The sequence below is a fragment of the Cetorhinus maximus genome, chromosome 2 (genome assembly GCF_964194155.1).
Source record: "Cetorhinus maximus chromosome 2, sCetMax3.hap1.1, whole genome shotgun sequence".
NCBI classification, from domain to species: Eukaryota; Metazoa; Chordata; class Chondrichthyes; order Lamniformes; family Cetorhinidae; genus Cetorhinus; species Cetorhinus maximus.
In genome coordinates, this window is record NC_135880.1 from 143395449 (window position 1) to 143418350 (window position 22902).

General features: G+C 44.7%; 1 protein-coding gene across 4 annotated transcripts in view; it reads right to left on the reverse strand.

Moving 5' to 3' along the window:
- Positions 1–22902, reverse strand: part of ttc39b (tetratricopeptide repeat domain 39B) — a 180055-nt gene that overhangs the window by 134354 nt on the left and 22799 nt on the right. For 3 of the 4 annotated variants that reach the window (XR_013580511.1, XM_078570298.1, XM_078570312.1), the window contains exons 2-3: positions 17474–17555; positions 17158–17299 (exon numbers count right to left, since the gene is read on the reverse strand). The exons of the other annotated variant lie outside the window; for it this stretch is intronic. Coding sequence is in view for 2 of the 3 variants with exons in the window: in XM_078570298.1 (XP_078426424.1) it covers positions 17158–17280 (123 nt within the window). In the remaining variant the exon portion in view is untranslated. The remainder of the gene's footprint in view (positions 1–17157; positions 17300–17473; positions 17556–22902) is intronic. 4 annotated transcript variants of the gene reach the window in all.

A 22902-nucleotide genomic window follows, 5' to 3' on the forward strand; every position in this document is an offset into this window, starting at 1 on the left:
ATTTAAGTACTCTCTTCTTTTCTAAATGGTGTCAGAAGGATACAGACAGGCTATGGGATGGGGCTGATGTCAGAGAAATTTAATGTTGACAAAAGTGAGATAATTGGCGCAAAATCTCCAATTTGGAGAGAGGCCTCCAAATCAACTTACGTGACTGATGCACGTCGGGGACCTTGAGGAAGTCCCAACACGTGCACACCCGTGGTGTTTACACAGGAAGTTTAAACTTCCAATCGTCGGTTTTACCCTGCTTGGATTGCTTCCACAATCCCTACGACAGTGGAATCAGATGGCAAGAACCACAGAGGCTGTTTGCCCTTACTTACCCTGGTTTTTTCACAACAGGTGTAAAGCCTGCTTAGGAGCACAGATTTACAAAAAGCAGCTGGAGTGTCAAAGCACTCCAGCACTGACAAAACCCCCTGCAGCAATGTTCACCCCACCCCCAATGCCCCCGACAATGTTCAACTCCTCACCTCCCCTCCCAGCAATGTTCAGCACCCCCCAGACAGTGCTCAACCTCTCCCAAACCCCTCCTGCTCCCAACTCACATTCTGTCTGGCTGATGTTGGAAGAGTGGGCATCGTTGGGTAGCAGAGGGGTGCGGGAGGCAGCTCAGCATTTTCATGGGGTTGGGGGGGGGTTGAGGGTGAATATTGTCGGGGGTTTGCCAGGGGGGTTGTATACTGTCGGGGTGTGAGGGGAGCTGTACACTGTCAGAGGGGCTGAACATTAACAAGGGGAAAATGGGGTTGAGCACTATTGGGGGTTGAGGGGAGTGAGCACTGTTGGGGGGGCTAGCGCTGGCAATCACAGAATCATAATGCAGGAGAGGCCCTTCGGTCCATCGAGTCTGCACCGACACGTGAGAAACACCTGACCTACCTACCTAATCCCATTTACCAGCACTTGGCCCATAGCCTTGAATGTTATGACGTGCCAAGTGCTCATCCAGGTACTTTTTAAAGGATGTGAGGCAACCCGCCTCCACCACCCTCCCAGGGAGTGCATTCCAGACCGTCACCATGCTCTGGGTAAAAAGGTTTTCCTCACATCCCCCCTGAACCTCCTGCCCCTCATCTTGAACTTATGCCCCCTTGTGACTGACCCTTCAACTAATGGGAACAGCTGCTCCCTATCCACCCTGTCCATGCTCCTCATAATCAGGTCGCCCCTCAGTCTTCTCTGCTCCAACGAAAACAACTCAAGTCTATCCAACCTCCCTTCATAACTTAAATGTTTCATCCCAGGCAACATCCTGGTGAATCTCCTCTGCACCCCCTCCAATGCAATCACATCCTTCCTATAATGTGGCGACCAGAACTGCACACAGTACCCTAGCTGTGGCCTCACCAAGGTTCTATACAACTCCAACATGACCTCCCTACTTTTGTAATCTATGCCTCGATTGATAAAGGCAAGTGTCCCATATGCCTTTTTCACCACCCCATTAACATGCCCCTCTGCCTTCAGAGATCTATGGACACACACGCCAAGGTCCCTTTGTTCCTCAGAACTTCCTAGTGCCATGCCATTCATTGAATACTTCCTTGTCAAATTATCCCTTCCAAAGTGTGGTGAGGCTATGCCATTCAAAACAATGTACATCAATGAACTAAAGTATGGGGTGTGTCTTCAGTTCATGATGAGAAAAAGGGGCGTCTGTACTGCAATTACACTCACGACTTGGCCACCTGACAGGGTTCACCCCTGCATCCCTGCTGGAGCCGGCATCGGAAGGTGCAAAAACTGCAGCGTAAAATAGTAAGTGGGCAGTTTAAATCGGAGTCAGTGTCAGACTCTCCCATGCTGACTGGAAGATCTGAGCCAAAGTATTAGCAGGAAGAATAAGGAGAGGAGCCAATACACTAGGTGGCAAAACTTTTGAAAGCAATAAAGAAGCAGAAAATTTAACAGTTTAGATTTGTAAATACTTAAAAGTGGGAGGATGAGTATGTGAGTGTAGGTTTTGTAAATAGGGATATACAGAAGCAAAGAGTACTAAATCTACAAAAATCATGATTGCACTAGTTGTAATATTGTGTTCAGTTTGGGAGCCTTGCTTTAGGAAGGAAGGAAAGGCCATGGAGAGGATGGGAGAAGAGATTCCCTATGGTGATATCAGAGACCAGAAGCTTTGGTCATGAGCAGAGATGAAGAAACTGGGGCTCTCTTCAATATCAACGAGCTGAGTCAATAATTAGCAGGTCTTACTTTTGACCTTTGCTCATGACAATTCTTCACCAGCTGTCAACCGCCTCAATCATTCCTTCACTTATGGCTTTGATGTCCTTATTCTAAATAAAAATCCTCACTCTCTACAGTCCTGATGGTTTTCCCGATACAGCCCCCACCTTTTCTCCCTCAAGTCCAAGGGCACAGGCTTGAATCAAAGAGGCACTCAACTGGTTTAGTCACCTAGTCAGATCTAGTTGGTCCACATCAAGTACTGCTGGGCCCTATACTCCTCTGTTAAAACCGCCCACTACTCCAGGATCATGCTAGAATGCAAAGATAACCCTAGCTACTTGTCACCAATACCAACAATCTCCTTGAACCGCCCAGTCCTGTGCTCTCCAACCTCACTCCAACTAGTGAGAGAAGCTCATGGACGTTCTGGTTCCTAAGTTTGAGACCATCAGTTCAGTTGTCTCTGCCACGTGCCCAGTTCCCACCGAGCCAAACTTTCCCAGCCTTGTCTTGAACTTATGACATTCTCTAGTTTCCCTCATAAACCCTTCATGCCCTTTGCAAGCTCACCTTGTCATGATGTTCCCCCAGCTCTCTCACTGAACTGAACTGCTGACCACCCAACTTCACTTCCTGGTCCTCCTGCCACCTTATATTGTAAATGGTTCCCTCTCCTCAAATACTATCCTCCTTCTTTTCAAAATTGTTTCATCACTCCCTCCTCAAAATAGTCAATCTCTCTGACTTTGCAAATTACCACATGATCACAAACCTCCGCTTCCTATCTAAAGTTCTTGAGTGTGTTGCTGCTTTTCAAATTTGTGCCCATCTTTCCAACAACTCCATATTTGAAACTCCTTAATTGAATTTACACCCGTCAAAGCACTACAACAGACCTAATCAATGTTTTAAATGACACCCTGTGCCTCATTAGTCCATCTTGACCTATCTGCAGCCTTTGACATAGTTGACAACACCATCTTCCTCCAATGTCTCTCCACTGTTGTCAAGTTTATTGAGGCTGCCTTCACTTGTTTCCACTCTTACCTATCCAGTCATACTAGACTTCCAGCACTGGCTTCTCTTCCCACTACCATACAGCTACCTCTGGAATTTTCCAAGAATTTATCCCCTTCCTGTTCCTCATCGACATGCTGCTCCACGGTGACATCTCCAAAGATATGGAGTCAAATTTTACATTAAAAAAACACGGGTTGGGCTGGGTTGGTGGTGGTGGGGGGGCAGGATGGTATGTGTGCAAGTTCAAGTCCCAGAAATCTGTTTTCCGGCACAAACCTACTTCCAACCTCCCTGGTTTCAGCTTTGACTGAAACTGGACGGTGGGCAGGCGACTAACCCCATCCAAGGAGGTGGGTTGAAACTTTAAATATGATAATGAGACAGGAGCCTCACTGGCATTCAGGTTTTGAAATTAACTGGTTTCGTGAGCAATTAGGAACCCAGTGGTTCCGCCAAGGAAAGGTCTTGGTGGATCCAGGAGGTAAATGCCTTCACACCTGCTTCCTGGATCCGGGCATCTGTCTGAGGAATCTTTACAATTCAAAAACTCCATTCCCCTGAACCTGGAGCCTCCAATCTTTCCCCCACCCAGATCCCAACATCCTTACCCACCAGCAGGCCCCGATTTCCCCTGGGATTGACAGCCTACCCAATTGACTGTTTCCATCTCCCCCACCATCCCCTCAAGATCAACCTTGCCCCCTCCCCTATTGACCCCCATGCCCAACACAGAATTACATGATGGTTATCAGTGACTGGCTCCCCACCCAACTGTAGGCCCAGCCTGTTATTCCATCTGGCCTCCAAGGTGAGAACTGATCCATGAAGTCAGAGAGACACTGCAGAGTTAAAGCTCCACAGCATGTTGGAGAAATCCTGAATGGCAGGTTTCCTACAGCATTCTGGTGAATATACACCCTGCGAATCAGGTCAGTAAAAGTTCTGCCCTTGGTATCGTGTTCCACAAGTACACTGATGACACCACTCCACCTTGACCCTTTCACTACCTGAGTTGTCAGCCTGCTTGTACAACATTCAGTCTTGGATGAACTGCAATTTCCTCCAGTAAATATTGTAAGACCAAAGCCATTGCCTTAGGCCCTTGCCACAAGCTTCATGCCCTCACCTTAGATACCACTTCTCACTCCACCCACTGTCTCAGCTTGAAGTCAGCTGTTCACAAACTCAACACACTGTTGGACCTCGTATCTTCTCCCTCACAGAGATTCCATTTCTCACTCTGGCTCACTCTGCTGTCAAAACCCACGTCCATATTATCTCCAGACTCGAGTATTCCAATGTTCTCCTCCGGCCTCCCTTTTTCCATCCTCCATAAATGTTAGCTTATCCAAAGCTCATATCCTAACCTACACCAAGTCCTACTCATTCAGCACCTTAAGATGCTCCTTAAAACCTACCACTTTGACCAAGCTTTAGTCACAAGTTCTCATGTCTCCATTTTTGGCTTGGTGCCAGGTTTTGCCTCATAATGCTTCTGTGAAGCGCCTTGAGATGTTTTGCTACAGTAAGAGCAGTATATAAATAAGAAATTGTTGTTGATTTTTGCCAGGAGGAGAAATACAGACCAGTTACCACCTCTGTAACCTTTAGGCACTGAAGACAAATCATAGTAAAATAAGTTGAACAGCATCAAGTAAAGAACTTTAGGTCAGTCTGGGTAAATCTTTTCCTCCTCCACTCCCTAACCGCCACACCCCAAAACTGGGAACAACAAGTACATAATTGATAAATATTATTGAAGCTTTCATATCTAAATTTGAATTTTGATTCAGTATAAACACCAACCGTATTTAGTGCTGGCTGTTCCAATTAGAAGATTAACGGAGAGCCAAGTTACTAAATTAGGCACAGTGTTGTGTTTTACAAGGCAACTAAATATAGAAACAGTTATGGGGCAGTAATGACAATCATGGGGAGTGACTTGAGAGGAGTACTGTGGAACAGTGTTTTGGATCATTTCTCAGTTAACAAGAGAGCTGTGCTGCCAACAGCAAACATCACATGGTATGCTTCCATTGGTTACGTTGTTGCACTTTTTCAAGGTGCTGCTCGAATATGGCCCAGGGCAGTAGTGTCAGAGTGCTGCATTGTCAGGGGTGCCATTTTTCGGAAGAGACAACTAAACCGCCTTCATCCTCAGGTGGACGTTAAAGATCCCATGGCACTATTTCAAGATGAACTGGGGCATTCTCCCTGGTTTCGTGGTCAGCCAGCTTCTCTAAATCAGATGGTCTGATCATTTATCTCAGTGTTGTTTGAGGGGCCTTGCTGCACCCAAATTGGCTGCCATGTTTCCCTATGTTACAACAAGAGACTACACTCCAAAATGTCTTAACTAGCTGAAGAGCACTTTAGGACACCCGAGGTGAAAGGTGCTATATTGATACAAGTCCTTTCCCTTTTCCTTAGAATTTCCAGTAGAATTGTGCTGCTGGATTGGTGCACCAAGATATTGGATTTGTTTTCCAGAGCAAACAGAGGAACATTCTGTAAAACACATCACCATTCACTCAATGCCATGATTTTCTGGGACTGCTGCACTGCTCTACCAAAAATCTTGCTGTTACTATGAAAAATTGACCATTGTAACTCCATTCCCACAAGTTAATAGTGCCTAATTAGTTACACTAATTTTCTTGCTGCAGCCACTCAAGGTTAAAAAATAATACTGCAGGTAGACCCTTGGTTGCTGAATATTGATATGATTTATGGCTCCCACAGTACAATAAAAGCAATACTTCTTCATCCCTGTGGTATAAAATTACATGAACGGACTTCTATGTATTAAAAATAGATTTTGACATTTCATCATCAAAAATAAGTTCCTATTATATTCATTTTGATGTAGAGCATGAGAGATTGATTCTAAACTGTCACGATCCCCTGTAGAGACTGATTCTTTCCCGCTGTCAAACTTATCTCGCCAGCTTCTCTGTGGGTTTGCAAACAAAGGCTTGCTGTCAGCTATGTGTTTGTAGTGCAATTCATAACCATCACCCACAACTTTCGCTTCCCTTATTTTAGAAACTTTAGGCGCAAAAGTAAAACAGGAAAGGTGGCCAAACCATGGCTTACAAGGGAAATTAGAGATAGTATTAGATCCAAGGAAGAGCCATACAAATTGGCCAGATATAACAACAGACCTGAGGATTGGGAGCACTTTAGAATTCAGCAAAGGAGGACAGAGGGATTGCTTAAGAAGGGGAAAATAGAGTACGAGAGTAAGCTTGCGGGGAACATAAAAACTGACTGTAAAAGTTTCTATAAGTATGTGAAGAGAAAAAGATTGGTGAAGACAAACATAGGTCCCTTACAGTCAGAAACAGGGGAATTTATAATGGGAACAAAGAAATGGGCTGACCAACTAAATTTATATTTTGGTTCTGTCTTCACAAAGGAGGACACAAGTAACATACCAGAAATGTTGGGGAACACAGGGTTTAGTGAGAGGGAGGAACTGAAAGAAATCAGTATTAGTAGGGAAATGGTGCTGGGGAAATTGATGGGATTAAAGGTCGATAAATCCCCAGGGCCTGATAATCTACATCCCAGATTGCTTAAGGAAGTGGCCCTAGAAATAGTGGATGCATTGGTGGTCATCTTCCGAGATTCTATAGACTCTGGAACAGTTCCTACAGATTAGAGGGTAGCTAATGTAACCCCACTATTTAAAAAGAGAGGTAGAGAGAAAACTGGGAATTATAGACCAGTCAGCCTCACGTCGGTAGTGGGGAAAATTCTAGAGTCCATTATAAAAGATTTAATAACTGAGCACTTGGAAAACAGTGGCAGAATCAGACAGAGTCAGCATGGATTTACGAAAGGGAAACCATGCTTGACAAATCTACTGGAATTTTTCAAGGATGTAACTAGTAGAGTTGATGAGGGGGAGCCAGTAGATGTGATTTATTTGGACTTTCAGAAGGATTTCGACAAAGTCCCACATAAGAGATCAGTGTGTAAAATTAAAGCACATGGGATTGGGGGTAATGCATTGAGGTGGATAGAAAACTGATTGGCAGCCAGGAAACAAAGAGTAGGAATAAATGGGTCTTTTTCCAAATGGCAGGCAGTGACTAGTGGGGCACCACAGGGATCGGTGCTGGGACCCCAGCTATTCAGAATATATATTAATGATTTAGATGAGGGAACTAAATGTAATATCTCCAAATTTGCAGATGACACAAAGCTGGGTGGGAGGGTGAGCTGTGAGGAGAATGCAGAGATGCTTCAGTGTGATTTGGACAAGCTGAGTGAGTGGGCAAATGCATGGCAGATGCAGTATAATGTGGATAAATGTGAGGTTATCCACTTTGGTAGCAAAAACAGGAAGGCAGATTATCATCTGAATGGCTATAAATTGAGAGGGGAGAATGTGCAACGAGACCTGGGTGTCCTCGTACACCAGTTGCTGAAGTTAAGCATGCAGGTGCAGCAGTCGGTAAAGAAGGCAAATGGTATGTTGGCCTTCATAGCGAGAGGATTCAAGTACAGGAGCAGGGATGTCTTGCTGCAATTATACAGGGCCTTGGTGAGACCACACCTGGAATATTGTGCACAGTTTTGGTCTCCTTATCTGAGGAAGGATGTTCTTGCTATAGAGGGAGTGCAGCGAAGGTTTACCAAACTGATTCCTGGGATGGTGGGACTGAGATATAAGGCGAGGTTGAGTCGGTTAGGATTATATTCGCTGGAGTTCCAAAAAATGAAGGGGGGGATCTCATAGAGATCTATAAAATTCTAACAGGACTAGACAGGGTAGATGCAGGAAGAATGTTTCTGATGGTGGGGGAGTCCATAACCAGGGGTCACAGTCTGAGGATATGGGGTAGACCATTTAGGACTGAGATGAGGAGAAATATCTTCACCCAAAGAGCAGTGAGCCTGTGAAATTCGCTACCACAGAAAGTAGTTGTGCCAAAACATTGTATGTTTTCAAGAAAGAGTTAGATATAGCTGTGGGGGTGAAAGAGATCAAAGGATATAGGGAGAAAGCAGGAGCAGGCTATTGAGTTGGATGATCAGCCATGATCATATTGAATGGAGGAGCAGGCTCGAAGGGCCGAATGGCCTACTCCTGCTCCTATTTTCTATGTATGTTTCTATGTATCAAATCCTACTAGAAGACCATAAAGGAATACTATTTTTAAATTCCTCCTATAACAACACCTCCCTTAAGGTTTTCAAAATCTTAATCAAGCTACATTGCCCTATACCATCGTTTAAACACCATTTCTTCTTCTCTCGCAAATTCCACATAAATTTGATTCGGTCTCTTCCTCAGATTTCTAAACATAGTCTAAACTAACTCATGTGCATTGAGAACAACTGTCTTATATCATAATCTGCTAATCAGAAAGGGTTGAATAAACCTCCAGTGCTTTACCTACCAAAACACTAATAAAATCGTCCAAATTTTTTTTGACCTTTGTAACTTTGTAGCAAGTTTCTCAAATAAGGCAAATACGTTTCAGTTCTTCTGTCACTGAATTAAGGCGCTAGGCAAATATTCCTCGCAAAATCAAAACCAGGAGTTAAATCTGACCCATCATCAAACCTGCCTGCTACTTCCTGTTCATGTAATCGAAGCCTTTTTCTGTCCCAATTCAAATTTTCTGGCTCTCTCTTTGCAATTCAAAACTTCCCTTTTCTTTTATTCTCTGAAACATTTTTCTCTTTCTTCGCTTTGGAATTCTAATTCAAGTTTTTGCAGTCCCCTTTCTCTTTGCTCTCTTTCAAGTTCAAGCTTTTCCATTTCTCTGTCTCTTTATGTCAAGTTCAAGTTGCTTAAGTTGTTGAATCCTAGCCAACTGAATCTGTGTTTTACCTGGGATTACCGGTTTCCTCCTTTCCTTCCTGTTCAAATGTTGATCCGATACCACAACTATCTCTGCTTTTTTGGCACCTACTGTTAAATCTATTCTGAAATTTCTGCCGCTGCTTTTAAATTAACCTTTGTTAATTGCGACAAGGCACACAAAGTCAAGTCCTCTCTTTCAAAAAATAGACATAGCCGTTTCAACTTTTAATAAATATAGCAAAAGTCACTGTGAAATCTTGTTCATTTAAACACTCTGGTCTAACCCAGTTTACCCGTCTTAACCTGAGGATTCAAGATCCCAGGCAAATCCCAAGTTTGTTACAATTCCCATGGAGGCCAGTAACTTAAAAAAGAAATTCAAATTTTCAGTCAATAGCTGAATGGATGACACAAGGTTTCAAGTTTTAAGATGTTTACTGTAACAAACAGGCTGAAAGCACCACTGGCTAAACATTACTTCTGTAAGCAACTTGTGCTTGAAACTACATAACTTTTAACAGCTGAGTAAACCACTATCAGGTAGACAGGTTACACCTTAAAGTGGACAAATACAATTCTCCCAGAATCAGTCCAAAATGATTCTCAGTTCCCAAAGGTTTACTTCTAATCTTTTCCTTTCCCAGCGTGGAAACTTTAACTCCACAACTGCCTTTCACGGTGCGAGTTTTCTTGGAAACTTCTCCGTCTATTTAAAGCCAGTCAAATCTTCCAGCCTCATTTGAACTCCCCCATGTATTTGTTCTTTTCAATCCCACGAGCAACCACCCACGCTCATGCGTGGCGAGCCACGGCATGTTGTTGCCCATAGCTGCTCTGCCTCTCCCGGATCATGGCAGACTAACTGCGTCTGAGAGTTTTCAGGGCTATCTTAGAAACCCTTGCCCTTTCAAAGGCCATTTCCATGGCAACATGAATCACATCGGCCTTGTATCCTTGTAGATATACTGATTAATACCCTTGAGAGCCCAACTCTCTTTCATCTTGGAACCAAATGGACAGTTTAAAGCACAGTCCTTTACAACCCAAGTTGCTCAGCACTTTTCTGGGGCGTTGGAAACTCAGGCATGAATTTTTGCAACACTGGAGAGGGTCTCCAGCTTATCCAAAATGGCACTAGAGGCCCGATTCTCTAAGTCCTACGCATTGAAGTGCAGCTGCCAATTTTTGTTAGTGGGATGTCCAAAACACAACTTGTGCACTTTAGACCTATCGGGAGAATAAAGTTAGCAGAGTTTTTTGTAATGGTTGGATATTCTTTGGATAGGACCAGGTAAGCCTTTGGGAGTGGTAAAGTGCCCTTTGAGAGAGGTCAAATGCTCTTTGGAATTGTTAAAATTAGACATGAATGTGAGTGAAAAGTGGAAAAACTCAGTGGAACTGTCAAGCTCATTGGAACTGTCAACAGTCAAGCAAAGAGTCAAGCTGCCAAGAGAAAAGTCAAGAAAACTGGCAAGGGACGCCAATCCCCTGGCCTTCATTTATTTTTTTTAAAAAGCAGTATGCAATTTGAAAAAAAAACACTGCTTGCTATTTCACGGTTTGTTCACAAAACGCAGAGTTATCATTATACCATTTGTGCTGCACGATTGATTTCACAACCTTTCATTCTCACAGTGGGGTGCCTGTCTATTCACAGTTTGATTGACAGCTCCAAGTATTTATAGAGTCTTTAATGTGCAGCTGTGAATACAGTCACTTGTTATTAAGAATTAAGTAATTGAAGGAATTTAAATATAGTTAATGTATTCTTATCAGTGTTTTAAAATAGCAAATTCATCAATTGACACTTAGAACTTTATTTTATTTCCTCTCAGCATGTGTCCAGAGCGTGGTGGATACTTGTTCAGTTGGCATTGAGGGTATAAGAGCAATGGGTGGTGGGTGTGGGGGCATAGGTTGGCATGTCTGGTGGGGGTGGTTCCCCCAATCTGCACCAATCTATGTACGATCGAGGGCACGGACATGGGGCAGGGGGGGTTGGCCGCTGACAGCCACCCCCGCCCTTGCTACTGACCCACACCCTACGAGACTCCCCCACCCCACTAACAACACTTACCCTTTTCCTAGGTTGCTCTGTGATCCTGGGACTCTGGGGGGTGTTGTTCTAGCAGCAGTCATGGCCTCCTCCATGATGTTGCTGAGTAGCAAGAGCTGTCGGCCTCTAGTGAACCAGCAGCTCTTGGTGGGTGGGAAATTGTCTTCCAGAGTCCAGAGTCTGGAGGAAGGCCTACCGCTGTCCTCTTAACTGCCTGATGGGTATAAGATGCGGCAAGCCTTCCTCCTCAGAGCTGGTGTGGATGTCTCATTGCTTTTTCAGGCAACAAATGAGACACCCGCTGAGAACGGAAGATTTTGCCCTGTATTGACAGTGGATAGACAGTGAAGCCTGAATTATTGCACCCGGGTTGGGGGTGCAGAGTCAGGAGAATTCCTGGCTCTGCGAGCTCGACTCCTGATAAACAGCCCCGGAAGTTCCAATTTTCATTCCAGGGGAGGGGGGGAATGCAATGGAAGTCGGGCTCGCCGCCCAGAGAAACAGTTCAAAGACAGCACAGTGGCTGCTGGGTGTGGAGGTGGGCTGGCGAAAAGGCTGGCCTTGGTGATCAGTGCTTTGATGCAGCTGCAAAAAAAAAAACAATAAAGCAGAAACAGCCCTCTATCCTCTCATGCCCCCCACATACTCCCCATGCCCCATCCATGCCAACCCATGCCACCTCTTCCACCCACCCCATGTCCCTTCATACTTTCCAAGGCAATCTGATATACCTCATAATTGTAACAAAACTGTTCACTGACGTTGCCTACCAAACAACCACATTGTATTAACAATATCAGCAGTTCAAGGAGAAGGTCCACCACCATCCTCATTTTCCCAGGGCAACCATGGCTGTATAATAAATGTGGCCTACTCTGTGAGACTTACATCCAGAGAATCAAAATCAAAGAAAAATAGTTGGCCCGTAATTTGACGCAATGGGTACATATTGGTGGAAAAATCTCTCATTCGCCAACACTGAATTTCCATCTTGATAAGCACAACAAAAAGGATGTGCATACCAGCTAAATGCAATTTTTCCTCATATACCAATGTAGGAGTCAATGGGGCTTTGACTTTTATACAATGGTTTGAGATGTGTTTGCTTTACAACCAAGAGGCAGCATTAAATTAATAAGAGCTTGGAGAAATGTGTTATTCGTTTTCTAATGTACTGAACGAGTTTCTGTTGCAAAAAGCATAATGGCCAATTTTCCACTTGGATGCCGAAGAAGAAAACATTGCAATCTACATTTCACATTGTACACAACAGAATCAGCAGATAAATAACATGAACTGCACCAACCTTTGTTAGATGTTATGCAACAGGTGAAATAAAGTGAAATTTCAAACATGAGAAACAGATTCAGAACTATTAATTGGTAACCAGATTGAGAAAGTCAATGTTAAAAAGGCATATCAACTAAAGCATTTTAAAGCACTGGAGATTTGGGAGTTGTACCCCCAAAGGCATGTTTTTCGAGGCCAGGTATTATTAGAGCAGATGTTTTTAAAATTGCATCTATTACGTTGTTAATTCTTTCTGAGACTACATCTTGACCCACAAAATACAATGCATTAACATGAAGTCAAAAATAAAATGAGCTGTAACTATTGGTTCGTGGCTCAATTAAAAGTTGCAATTGTATAAAAAATACCCAATTATTAACATATTCTGTAATGATCTGAATCTCCAGCATATATTATGTGCAACAAAATAAACCATAATATGGATTTAATAAGGTTAAAATCACTTCCAAAAACACTAAGAATAAAGGCCATAATGTCTGTCAAATTCTAAAGATGTTTTTTGCTTTGAACAGAGAATTTATTTTTATTTAAATTTATTCTCAGAATGTTGCTGGCAAGCTTATATTTATTGTGGATCCACTGTCATCCCAAGAAGGTGGAGGTAATAGTGGCCAGCCTTCTTCTTGAACTGTAGTTCAAATGCTGAAAATGCTTTCATGATGCTCTTTTGGAAGTCATTTACTTGGACACTTCTCAAATGAATCGTGAGCACTTTTAGCCACATCCCTCTTGTCAATGTCCAATCTATGCAAGAGATCTCACAACCAGAAATGGTGTTGTGAAACATAACATGTGGGCAAAAGCTCTTTTGCAAGAGTTGCATAGTTGTTTTTCTGTTGCTCACTACCATGTAAATCCACCCGCAATGTAAACAGTGCACACAGCACAGGCACCCCAGATTATTACTTCTTCTTGAAGGGTTCCTACAATATAAATCTAATATTAGTTTCCCATCCCACAGAGACCAGCCGTTTCACCAGGGAACACCTGAGATGAAGGCAGCTAATCAGTAAACAGCTCTACTGAAAACACCAAAGACCGACATCCTCTGCTGGAACACCAACCAGGTAGTACTCAAGCTCGCAAAGTGCAGTGTTAGCCTAGAATCTTTTTTTTAAAAATCATTCTCGGGGTGTGGATGCTATTGCCCATTTCTATTACAGCTGAGTGACTTACTAGGCAACTTCAGAAGGCAGTTTAAGAGTCAGTCACATTGATATGGGAGTGGAATCACATATAAGCCAGGCCAGGTAAAGACAGCAGATTTCCTTCCCAAAAGAATATTAGTGAGCCAGTTAGGGCTTGAATGACTGCCCTGAGGGTCACCAAGGCAGGGAAAGGATAATGAAGTGAGGGCCAAGAGTGATGGAGGGAAGGTCAAAAGTGATTGAGGGGGGCTGCAGGGTAATGACATCCATTTCCAGGATCACGGTGCGACTGTCCACAGGCATGGCGGTGACAACGTAAAGAGTTCTCTGGAATAAAGCTTGAGGATGGAGTTGTCCAGAGTGGGGTGGGTGGAGACCAGAGTGTGGCCAATGCAAAGTATAGAGCTCCCCACTGCTCAGTACAGGTGGGAGGGCCTTAAAGACTGTGCTGACCAGATCTTTGCCAGCCTTTTGTTCACAGTTCACCTCAGGCAGCCAAGATGAGTCACATGCACCCCGTGTTTCTGCTAGCTCTGGTGCAGCTTGAGAGGAACCGGCAAAGGATGGCCCACAGACAGGTGCAACAACGTCCAGAAGACCAACAAGGGGCACCAGTATAAGTTAAGGCAGTTCAGGATGCTGCCAACCAGAGGCCACGAGGCACCAAGCACTGTAACTACCTGCAAATGTCAGAGGTAATGTCAGAGACAACCAAGGATGTCACAGGCTTCCATCATTCACCTATGTCAGCTCCTTCAGGATGGCCCATGTCCTTGTGGATTAGGAGGCAATCCAATGCCAGCAGCTTTAAAAGTCATTGTAGCATTGAATTTCTATGCCTGCGGGGTTCTTTCCAGGGCTCTATGAAGGTGTGTGGCACCTTGCAATCAACCACCACTGACAAATAATTCAGGGGGGTCACTAATGCTCTGCTGAGAAGAGCTAGTGATTTTGTGCAGTTCACCAGAGACCCTGAGAGACAGGCAGCCAGAGTTGTAGGATTTGGTGCTATTGCTGGACTTCCCTAGGTACAAGGGGCAATTGATTGCACACATGTGGCTCTAAGAGCTCCCTGGGATCATCTAGCAGCCTTCATAAATCATTAGGGGCTTCACTCTTTCAATTTGAATCTGGTCTGTGATCACAAAAGAATCTTTCGCGTGTATGCTCACTTCCCAAGGAACTCTCATGTTTATATCCTCAGTCACTCTCAGGTACCACAACTGTTTTCTCTACCTTAGTGACTGCAGGGGGATGCTCCTGGGTGACACCTGTACGAAACCCACAAAGCCTGGATACCTGGTTCCGATGTAGAACCCACTTGCCTGGATAAGTGCGGCTCCAATAACACTCAAGAAGTTCAACACCATCCAGAACAAAGCAGCCCACTTAATTGGCACCCCAGCCACCACCTTAAACATTCACTCCCTCCACCACCAACGCACAGCAGCAGCAGTATGTACCATCTACAGAATGCACTACAGCAACTCATCAAGGCTCCTTCGACAACACCTTCCAAACCAGTGACCTCTACCACCTCGAAGCACAAGGGCAGCAGATGCATGGGAACACCAGCACCTGCAAGTTCCCCTCCAAGACACACCATCCTGACTTGGAACCACGTCGCCATTCCTTCACTGTCACTGGGTCAAAAATCCTGAAACTCCCTTCCTAACAGCACTGTGGATGTTCCTACAACACATAGCCTACAGCGGTTCAAGGCAGCAGCTCACCAACATCTTCTCAAGGGCAATATGGAATGGGCAATAAATGCTGGCCTAGCCAGCAACACCCACATCCAGTGAAAGAAATTTTAAAAAGCCCAGCAGAGAGGAGGTATAATGCCTCTGATGCATTAACAAGAGCAACAACAGAACAGACCACTGGACTGCTGAAGGTAAGATTCCTTGCCTGGACCAATCAGTTGGAGTACTTCAGTATTCGCCAAAGAGAGTCGCCAGGATCACTGTGTCTGCTGCACCCTACACAACATCGCGCAGGAAAGATGTTAAGAATTTGCAGATGGGGAGATAGAGAAATGGATGCCTCCTCAATGAGGAAGAAGGGGAAAAAGTTGATATTCATGAGGGAGCGAATGGTGCAGTTCCACCTGCAGATGCCTGAACGATGGAGCAACGTGCTAGACAGGTCTGTGACACCCTGATCGTGTCCAGATTCCTGCCAGAATGAGGCCCCTACAAGATCTCTTGATCCCCTCACAAAATGTCGCTGTGTAAGTGGCCAGCAGATTGGCTCACTCCCTCCAGACCAATGTAAAGGTCTGTGACATCTGCTGTGTGTAATGAAAAATGCTGCAGGCCCTTGGCCTGAGCAAGCCCATATGCATGGTTCAGTCAAATCCACACAAACTTCTGAATGGTAAGTCGGTTTTCCATGTTCAGTGACACATGTCCAAATATTGGCAAGGGCCTTGTTAAGAATTCTATGTACACACCTGTAATGTACAGAATGCTTTAGCTGCAGATGATAAGACAACAGCTTGTAATGGATGCTAAGGGGGTGAGCACCACATCCTAATCCTCCAACCGGGATCCAAACCCCCAAAACCAAGGGGTGACAAATGTCGAAAATTACAGGTCAGAGGTGACACTACCTCAGAGGCCCCGCATCACTGAGCCAATGAGGTGCCACCTCCTCAAAAGCCCCCATCAGTTAGCAAAGCTCCAAAAATCATGAACATTCAACACATATGAATAATGTGCTTCAAACTATATATTTAAATATAACTGAACGCATCAATGAAATGACTGGACCCCCATGACACCTCGCTGCTATTATGATTTTTTACGATTACACCTTCTAGCACTATGCCTTGGTGCTAGCCCAACATCCGCAGTTGAGGTGGAGGCAGCCTGCTGAGTGCTATATCCCATTGCCTGAGACGGTCTTGGCAACCGTCCACTGGTGGTCTGAGGCCTAGAGGGCTCTGGCCTGCTGAGGGACTTCTGCACAGGTGCACCATCTTCGACCTCACCTGCTGGAGGCACTGGGGTCACCGGCAGAGAGGAGGAGGAATGGCAACACAAACTTGGAAGCCCTGAGATGACATCCCCAGAGCAGCTTGCTGGCGCTCCTCCTCCCTGTTGTTGCATAATGGCACCTTCCTGAATCCTGGAGAAGGGGCACCTGGAGGGAAATTGAGGTGCCTCGTCCTACTCCCACTAAGCCATCGCTGTATAGAGTCCATGGTCAAAGCGACGGAATGCAGGTGCAAACGCATATCCGGCAGCCACTGATTGTTCTGCTGGACTTGGCTTTCCAGGGCGGTCGCTAACCTCTCCATGAAGGAAGACAAGCGCTCGCATGCCAGAGCCATGACAGAACTCAGCACTTAGGGGGACTCCTCCGCCTTTCGTTCAAATCTGCACATGGTTTCAGGCATCTCCATTAGATTTCCCCTGCCAGTCTCAGTATCTCCTTCAAGTGTCTTATGGCCATTTCCAGAGGCACACCATCAGCACGGGCCTGGTCTCCAGCAATCCTCTGGCTGTTAGGGATCTTGGATATCACACCTCCAACAGCTGCGGGGACTTGTCTGTGATGTGCTCACCAGGTTGTGACCCTGAGCCAAATCTCGAATGTCTACCCACCGAGATGACTGTCTCTGTGCTGGTGGAGGGTGCAGGGGAATGATGTGAAGGTGCATCCTCTGAGCGTTCCTTGTCATTGTCCTCAGAGAGAAGGTGGAGCTTGGTGCAGGTTGGCTCTGGCATTTCACCTTGCTGCAAGGACCTGCAATGGAAAATACAAAGAATTAGCTTGTGGTTGTGCACAATCCCTTTTCCTATCAATGTATCATGTGTATTTCCTGTCTGTCCAGTTCTCAAAACCAGGTTAGAGGCATCTCACTCAAATACTTTGAGACTCCAGCCTCTCGGTCCACACAGGAGCACCCAGCTTGCTCACCTGCTAACTCAGGAATCTCTTCTTCAGCAGGGACACCATCACCAGCCTTGGAGCAGTCCCTAGTGTTATGCACTCTTTTGTCCTGCAGGCAGACAGAAGGAGTGAGTGTCATCTCAATGGGCACCTTACCCCTTAATGTGCATACATGCCTATGAAATCTCCTGTGCCCTCCCTAGTAAATGTCCCACACACACACACTGGCTCCCACACGTTCAGCCCACATGTTCCATCTGATGCTGAGGCCTGGAACCCCAAACACCTGTCTAGTATTCCTCTCCACTTGAGTGCCACATTGGAGTGACTACACTGTGCCACTTACCCTCACAGAGCGAAGGAGGTTGTTCATCCTTTTGCAGCACTGGAGCCAGTCCTGTTTGTGGAGCCCCCTGCCACTCTCTGCTGCCACCTCTGGTGGAAGGGCCTCCTGCTGCCATCACTAGGAAACAGAACCTCCCACTGTTCACAGCCAACCTGGAGGAGAACCGGCAGGGAGGCATCACTGAACCATGGGGCCACTCATTGTCTGTGCTAGCACATAGAAGGTGATCGCAATCAACAGATAGGGAGATGGCAGCACTTCATGGTGGGGTGGAGGGGATGGCGCAGTGAGGTTACAGATCAGAAGTGGGGGTGATGGCAGCAGTTGCAGTGATCGGGGGCGGGGGTTGACAGATCTGAAGTTGGAGTGGAAATCGCAGCACTTCCAGGGATTACAAACAGATTGATGCTGCTGGATGGTACGGAGTAGATGCCTGTCCACATGTCGTTTAAATATGGTGCCCAGAACTTCAACCAACGTCAGGAAATGCCAGGGATGTTAACTTCCTTCCCACACCCATTACCTCATCTCTGCATATCTAACTGGCTGGCCGCTGCCTTATTGCGCGTGACCAGCCATTCTGCATCCAAGCTGAAGTGCTGCACACTTCCGGTCCCACTGTCAGGACCCTCGACTTGAGAAGATGATTCTGCCTCAGACCTCTGGATTTTTGTCCAGTAACATAACTACTTATACCATTGTACTGTTCTGAACTGCAAAACAAGGATGGTCCGAGTAATCTATAGATTTCTTCCCTGAAAAATATTAGTATCAGTCAGCCCACATCAGAAATATAAACAATGTATACAATAAACATGTCTTTAAAACGAATTTTGTCATCTGCACAATTTACGCGCCTTGGTAAATCAAGAGACATACAGGCTACACTACACCCACTTGCGTACAAGATCACACAGCCCTCAAGTGAATTGAAAAGGCACATAGATGACCGAGTACCATGGAATGATGCTACACACGGCACAAGTCAAGTAATTTCATAGTAGATTACTACAGGCTAAACTGGGAGCTGGGAAAAGGAGAAAGACAAAGTAACAAGGAGTTACAATAAGAATCAGATGGTTACAGCACAGAGTAAGGCCATTCGGTCTGTCATGTCTTTGCTGGCCCTCTGAAGGAGCAATTCACCGAGAGCCACTACCCTGCCTTTTCACCATAGTCTGCGCATTCTTCTTTTTAAAATAATGATCCAATTCCCTTTTGAGTGCCTCAGTTGACCCCGTCTCCACTGCACTCTCAGACAGTGCCTCCAGATCCTAACCGCTCACTGCATGAAAAAAATGTTCATGTCACCATTTGTTCTTTTGCCAATTACCTTAAATATGTGCCTTCTCATTCTCAATCCTTCCAATAATGGGTATAGTTTCTCCCTGTTCACTCTTACCAAACCCCTCATGATTTTCAATATCTCTATCAAATCTCCTCTCTGCCTTTTCTTCTTTAAGGAGAACAGTCCCGACTTCCCTAATCTTTCGAGGTAACTGAAGTCCCTCATCCCTGAAACCATTTTTCTGAATCTTTTCTGCACCCTCTCTAATGTCTTCCCATCATTCCTAAAGTGTGGCACCCAGAACTGGACACAATACTCCAGCTGAGGTTGAACCAGTGTTTTATAAAAGTTTAACATAACTTCCTTGCTTTTGTAAAAGCAAAGAACTGCAAATGCTGGAAATCCAAAACAAAAACAGAAACAGAAATACCTGGAAAAACTCAGCAGGTCTGGCAGCATCAGCGGCGAAGAACACAGTTGACGTTTCGAGTCCTCATGACCCTTCAACAGAACTAAGTAAAAATAGGAAAGGGGTGAAATATAAGCTGGTTTAAGAGTGGGGGGGTAGGTTTTGTTGGGACAAGAAGCCAGTAATAGGTGGAGATAACCAAAAGATGTCTACCCTTAATTAGCACATTCCTTTAGATAATATCACCACCTTCAACACTTCTTTGTCCTTTTGTCTGTGACATCTTTTGGTTATCTCCACCTATTACTGGCTTCTTGTCCCAACAAAACCAGCCCCCCCTTAAACCAGCTTATATTTCACCCCTTTCCTATTTTTACTTAGTTCTGTTGAAGGGTCATGAGGACTCGAAACGTCAACTGTGCTCTTCTCTGCCGATGCTGCCAGACCTGCTGAGTTTTTCCAGGTATTTCTGTTCCTTGCTTTTGTATTCTATGCCTCTGTTGATAAAGCCCAGGATACTGTATGCTTTATTAACCATTCTCTCAACCTGTCCTGCCACCTTCAATGACTTAGGCACATATACACGCAGGTGCCTCTGCTCCTGCACCCCCTTTAGAATTGTACCCATAATTTTATAACATCTCTGTATTCTCCTACCAAAATGAAATACTTTACACTTATCTGATTTAAATTTCACCTGCCTTTGGTCCACCCATTCCACCAACCTGTCTATGTCCTTGAGGTTCTACACCATCCTCCTCATTGTTCACAATACTTCCAAGTTTTGTATCATCCACAAATTTTGAAATTGTGCCCTGTACATTAAGGTCTAGGTCACTAGCATATATATGAAGAGCAAGGGTCTTAACACCAATATCTGGGGAACTCCACTATAAACTTTCCTTCAGAAAAACAACCATTCACCACTACTCTTTGTTTCCCATCACTTAGCAAATTTTGTAACCATGTTGCTACGTCCTTGTTCACAAGTCTCTTGTGCAGCACTTTATCAAATGCCTTCTAGAAGTCCATGTACACCACATCAATGGCTTTACCCTCATTGAACCCTCTCTGTTACCTCTTCAAAAAACTCCAAGTTAGTCAAACACAATTTGCCCTTAATAAATCCATGCTGGCTTTCCCTAATTAACCCACATTTGCCCAAGTGACTATTAATTTTATCCCAAATTATAATTTCTAAAAGCTTCCCCATAACCAAAGTTAAACTGATTGGCCTGTAGCTGCTGGGCTTATCTTTACACCCTTTTTTGAACAAGGCATTAACATTTGCAATTCTCCAGCCCGCTGGCACCACCCCTGAATCTGAGGAAGATTGGAAAATTACGGCCAGTGCCTCCACAATTTCCACACTCAATTCACTCAGGATCCTTGATGCATCACATCCAGTCCTGGTTCCTCACCAACTTTAAGTACAGAAAGACCTGCTACTTATTAATTTTAAACCCTTCAACTGTCTGAACTACCTCCTCTTTCACCATGATGTGGGCAGCATCTTCCTTGGTAAAGACAGATGCAAAGCATTCATTTAATACCACAGCCCCGCCCCTACCTTGATGTGTAAATCCATTTTGTGGTTCCTAACTGTCCCCATACCCTGATTTGAAAAAAGGCATGAATGGAACTGCATTTGAGGGGCAGTGAGGTGGCTTGCTCAACATTGGCCTTAGCATTATTTTCCCCCTAGATGGGAATATAGAGAAAGAGCCATATTCTGGCATTTGGCACCGTGGAACATCCTGTGGACATGAGGATTGGCAAAAGAATGCAAATGATTTATTTCTTCCCTTCTTAGTTTGAAACAATTCAGACAGATACCCCTTGCACCTTTCAACATTTTCCCAGCTCAATTCCGTAGCTTGAACCTCAGACATATTCAGGAGCAGTCTAGTCCACTATTCATTGTGCACGTCTAACATGTGTTAACTTTATGAGGAAAAAGAAGGATTATTAAGAGCATATAGAGGGCATCAGTAGTGAAAATGGGTAGCTTTCAAGGAGATGTGAAGATTCCATAGTGCTATTTCAAAAAGCGGGCGAGTTCTCCGCAGTGTCTGGTCATTACCACATAGTTGTTTGTGGGATCTTGCTTCCACATTTTGTATAATTGTTAAAGTTGTACCAGTGCCAATGAAGATAAGCACTTTCGGTGTTGGCTTGATTTAAACTGTGCTACTCTGTAGGCAGCAGGATTTTGTCATTTTAATCAACAAAATGATTAAAGAGGCTGCGTGCTATAATAAATAGCAGCCATAAATTTAGTTTAAATTTTGCAGGTTATTTGTTTTGTTTCATTCCCTCAGTCTCAACACTTTCCACCGACTTACAAAGTAATTGTTGTGGTGATTAGCAAGTCAATGCTACTGTTGCTGCTGCTTGTAGCTACTCCTAGCAGGAGATCTGCTGTTGTGGTACATCGGGCTAGATTTTCACCGGAGATTGATTGATTCTTTAAAAATGGCAGGCGGGTCCAGGTTCCAGGATTCCCCACCCCATTCCCGCACTGAGATATTTTTGGGAGTGCCTTTAAAGTTTATGGGCTGCTTCCTGTCAGAAGCCTACATTTAGAACTCCTGACCTGGCTGACTCCATTGCAGAGGTATATATCTCCTACTCCTCCGCAAGTTTTAATGGATTTGGGCCAGGTTTTTAAAGAGTTGTGGTTCATGGCCCCTTAGATTAGTCATGAACCCAGTCTGCATGAGGGTGCCTTTTGAAAGCTAAGTTCAAAAGGTCCCCCTCAAAGCCCCTATGCCAAGTTACACCCCCCCCACCCCCCCCACCCACCCCCTCAGGCCCCTCATGCCCCCTATGCTATGATCTGCCCTTTTATCCATCCCCTATGCCAAGCTCTGGCACTTCACTTTCTAGAACCAATGAACTTAAAGCTTTGAAAAAATGTATTCCATTGATAAATCTCTCCTATGGGGAAAAAAGATCTGGACTGAAAGCTGATCATCCAGGCCCTTTGAAGTTTCAAAAACCACAAACACTTCAATCCACTTCCTTATGTCAACAAACATTGTGAAATTGACCACAGAGATCAGAAAGCCTGAGCTGTCATTCAAACAATGTTTACACTGGGGAGTAAGTGTTCTGTTATTCTAATAGATGTCTGTGCTCTCAGCCAAGCAAACACCTGCTCCCCAGCGTAAACATTTTTTATGCTGGGGTGCAGGTTTTTTTCTTAGGAGAGGTTTATCAATGGATTACACTTTTGAAAAACTTCTTTCTACACATCCCACTTTACAATGTGATGTTCATTGATTCTAGACAGTGTACAATGGGTCAATGGGCATGGAAGTGCCAGAGATTGGCATGGGGGCATGAGATGGCATAGAGAGCGTTCGGAGGGTGAGGATGGGAGGGCCTCTTTTTTGCCACTGGGACGAAGT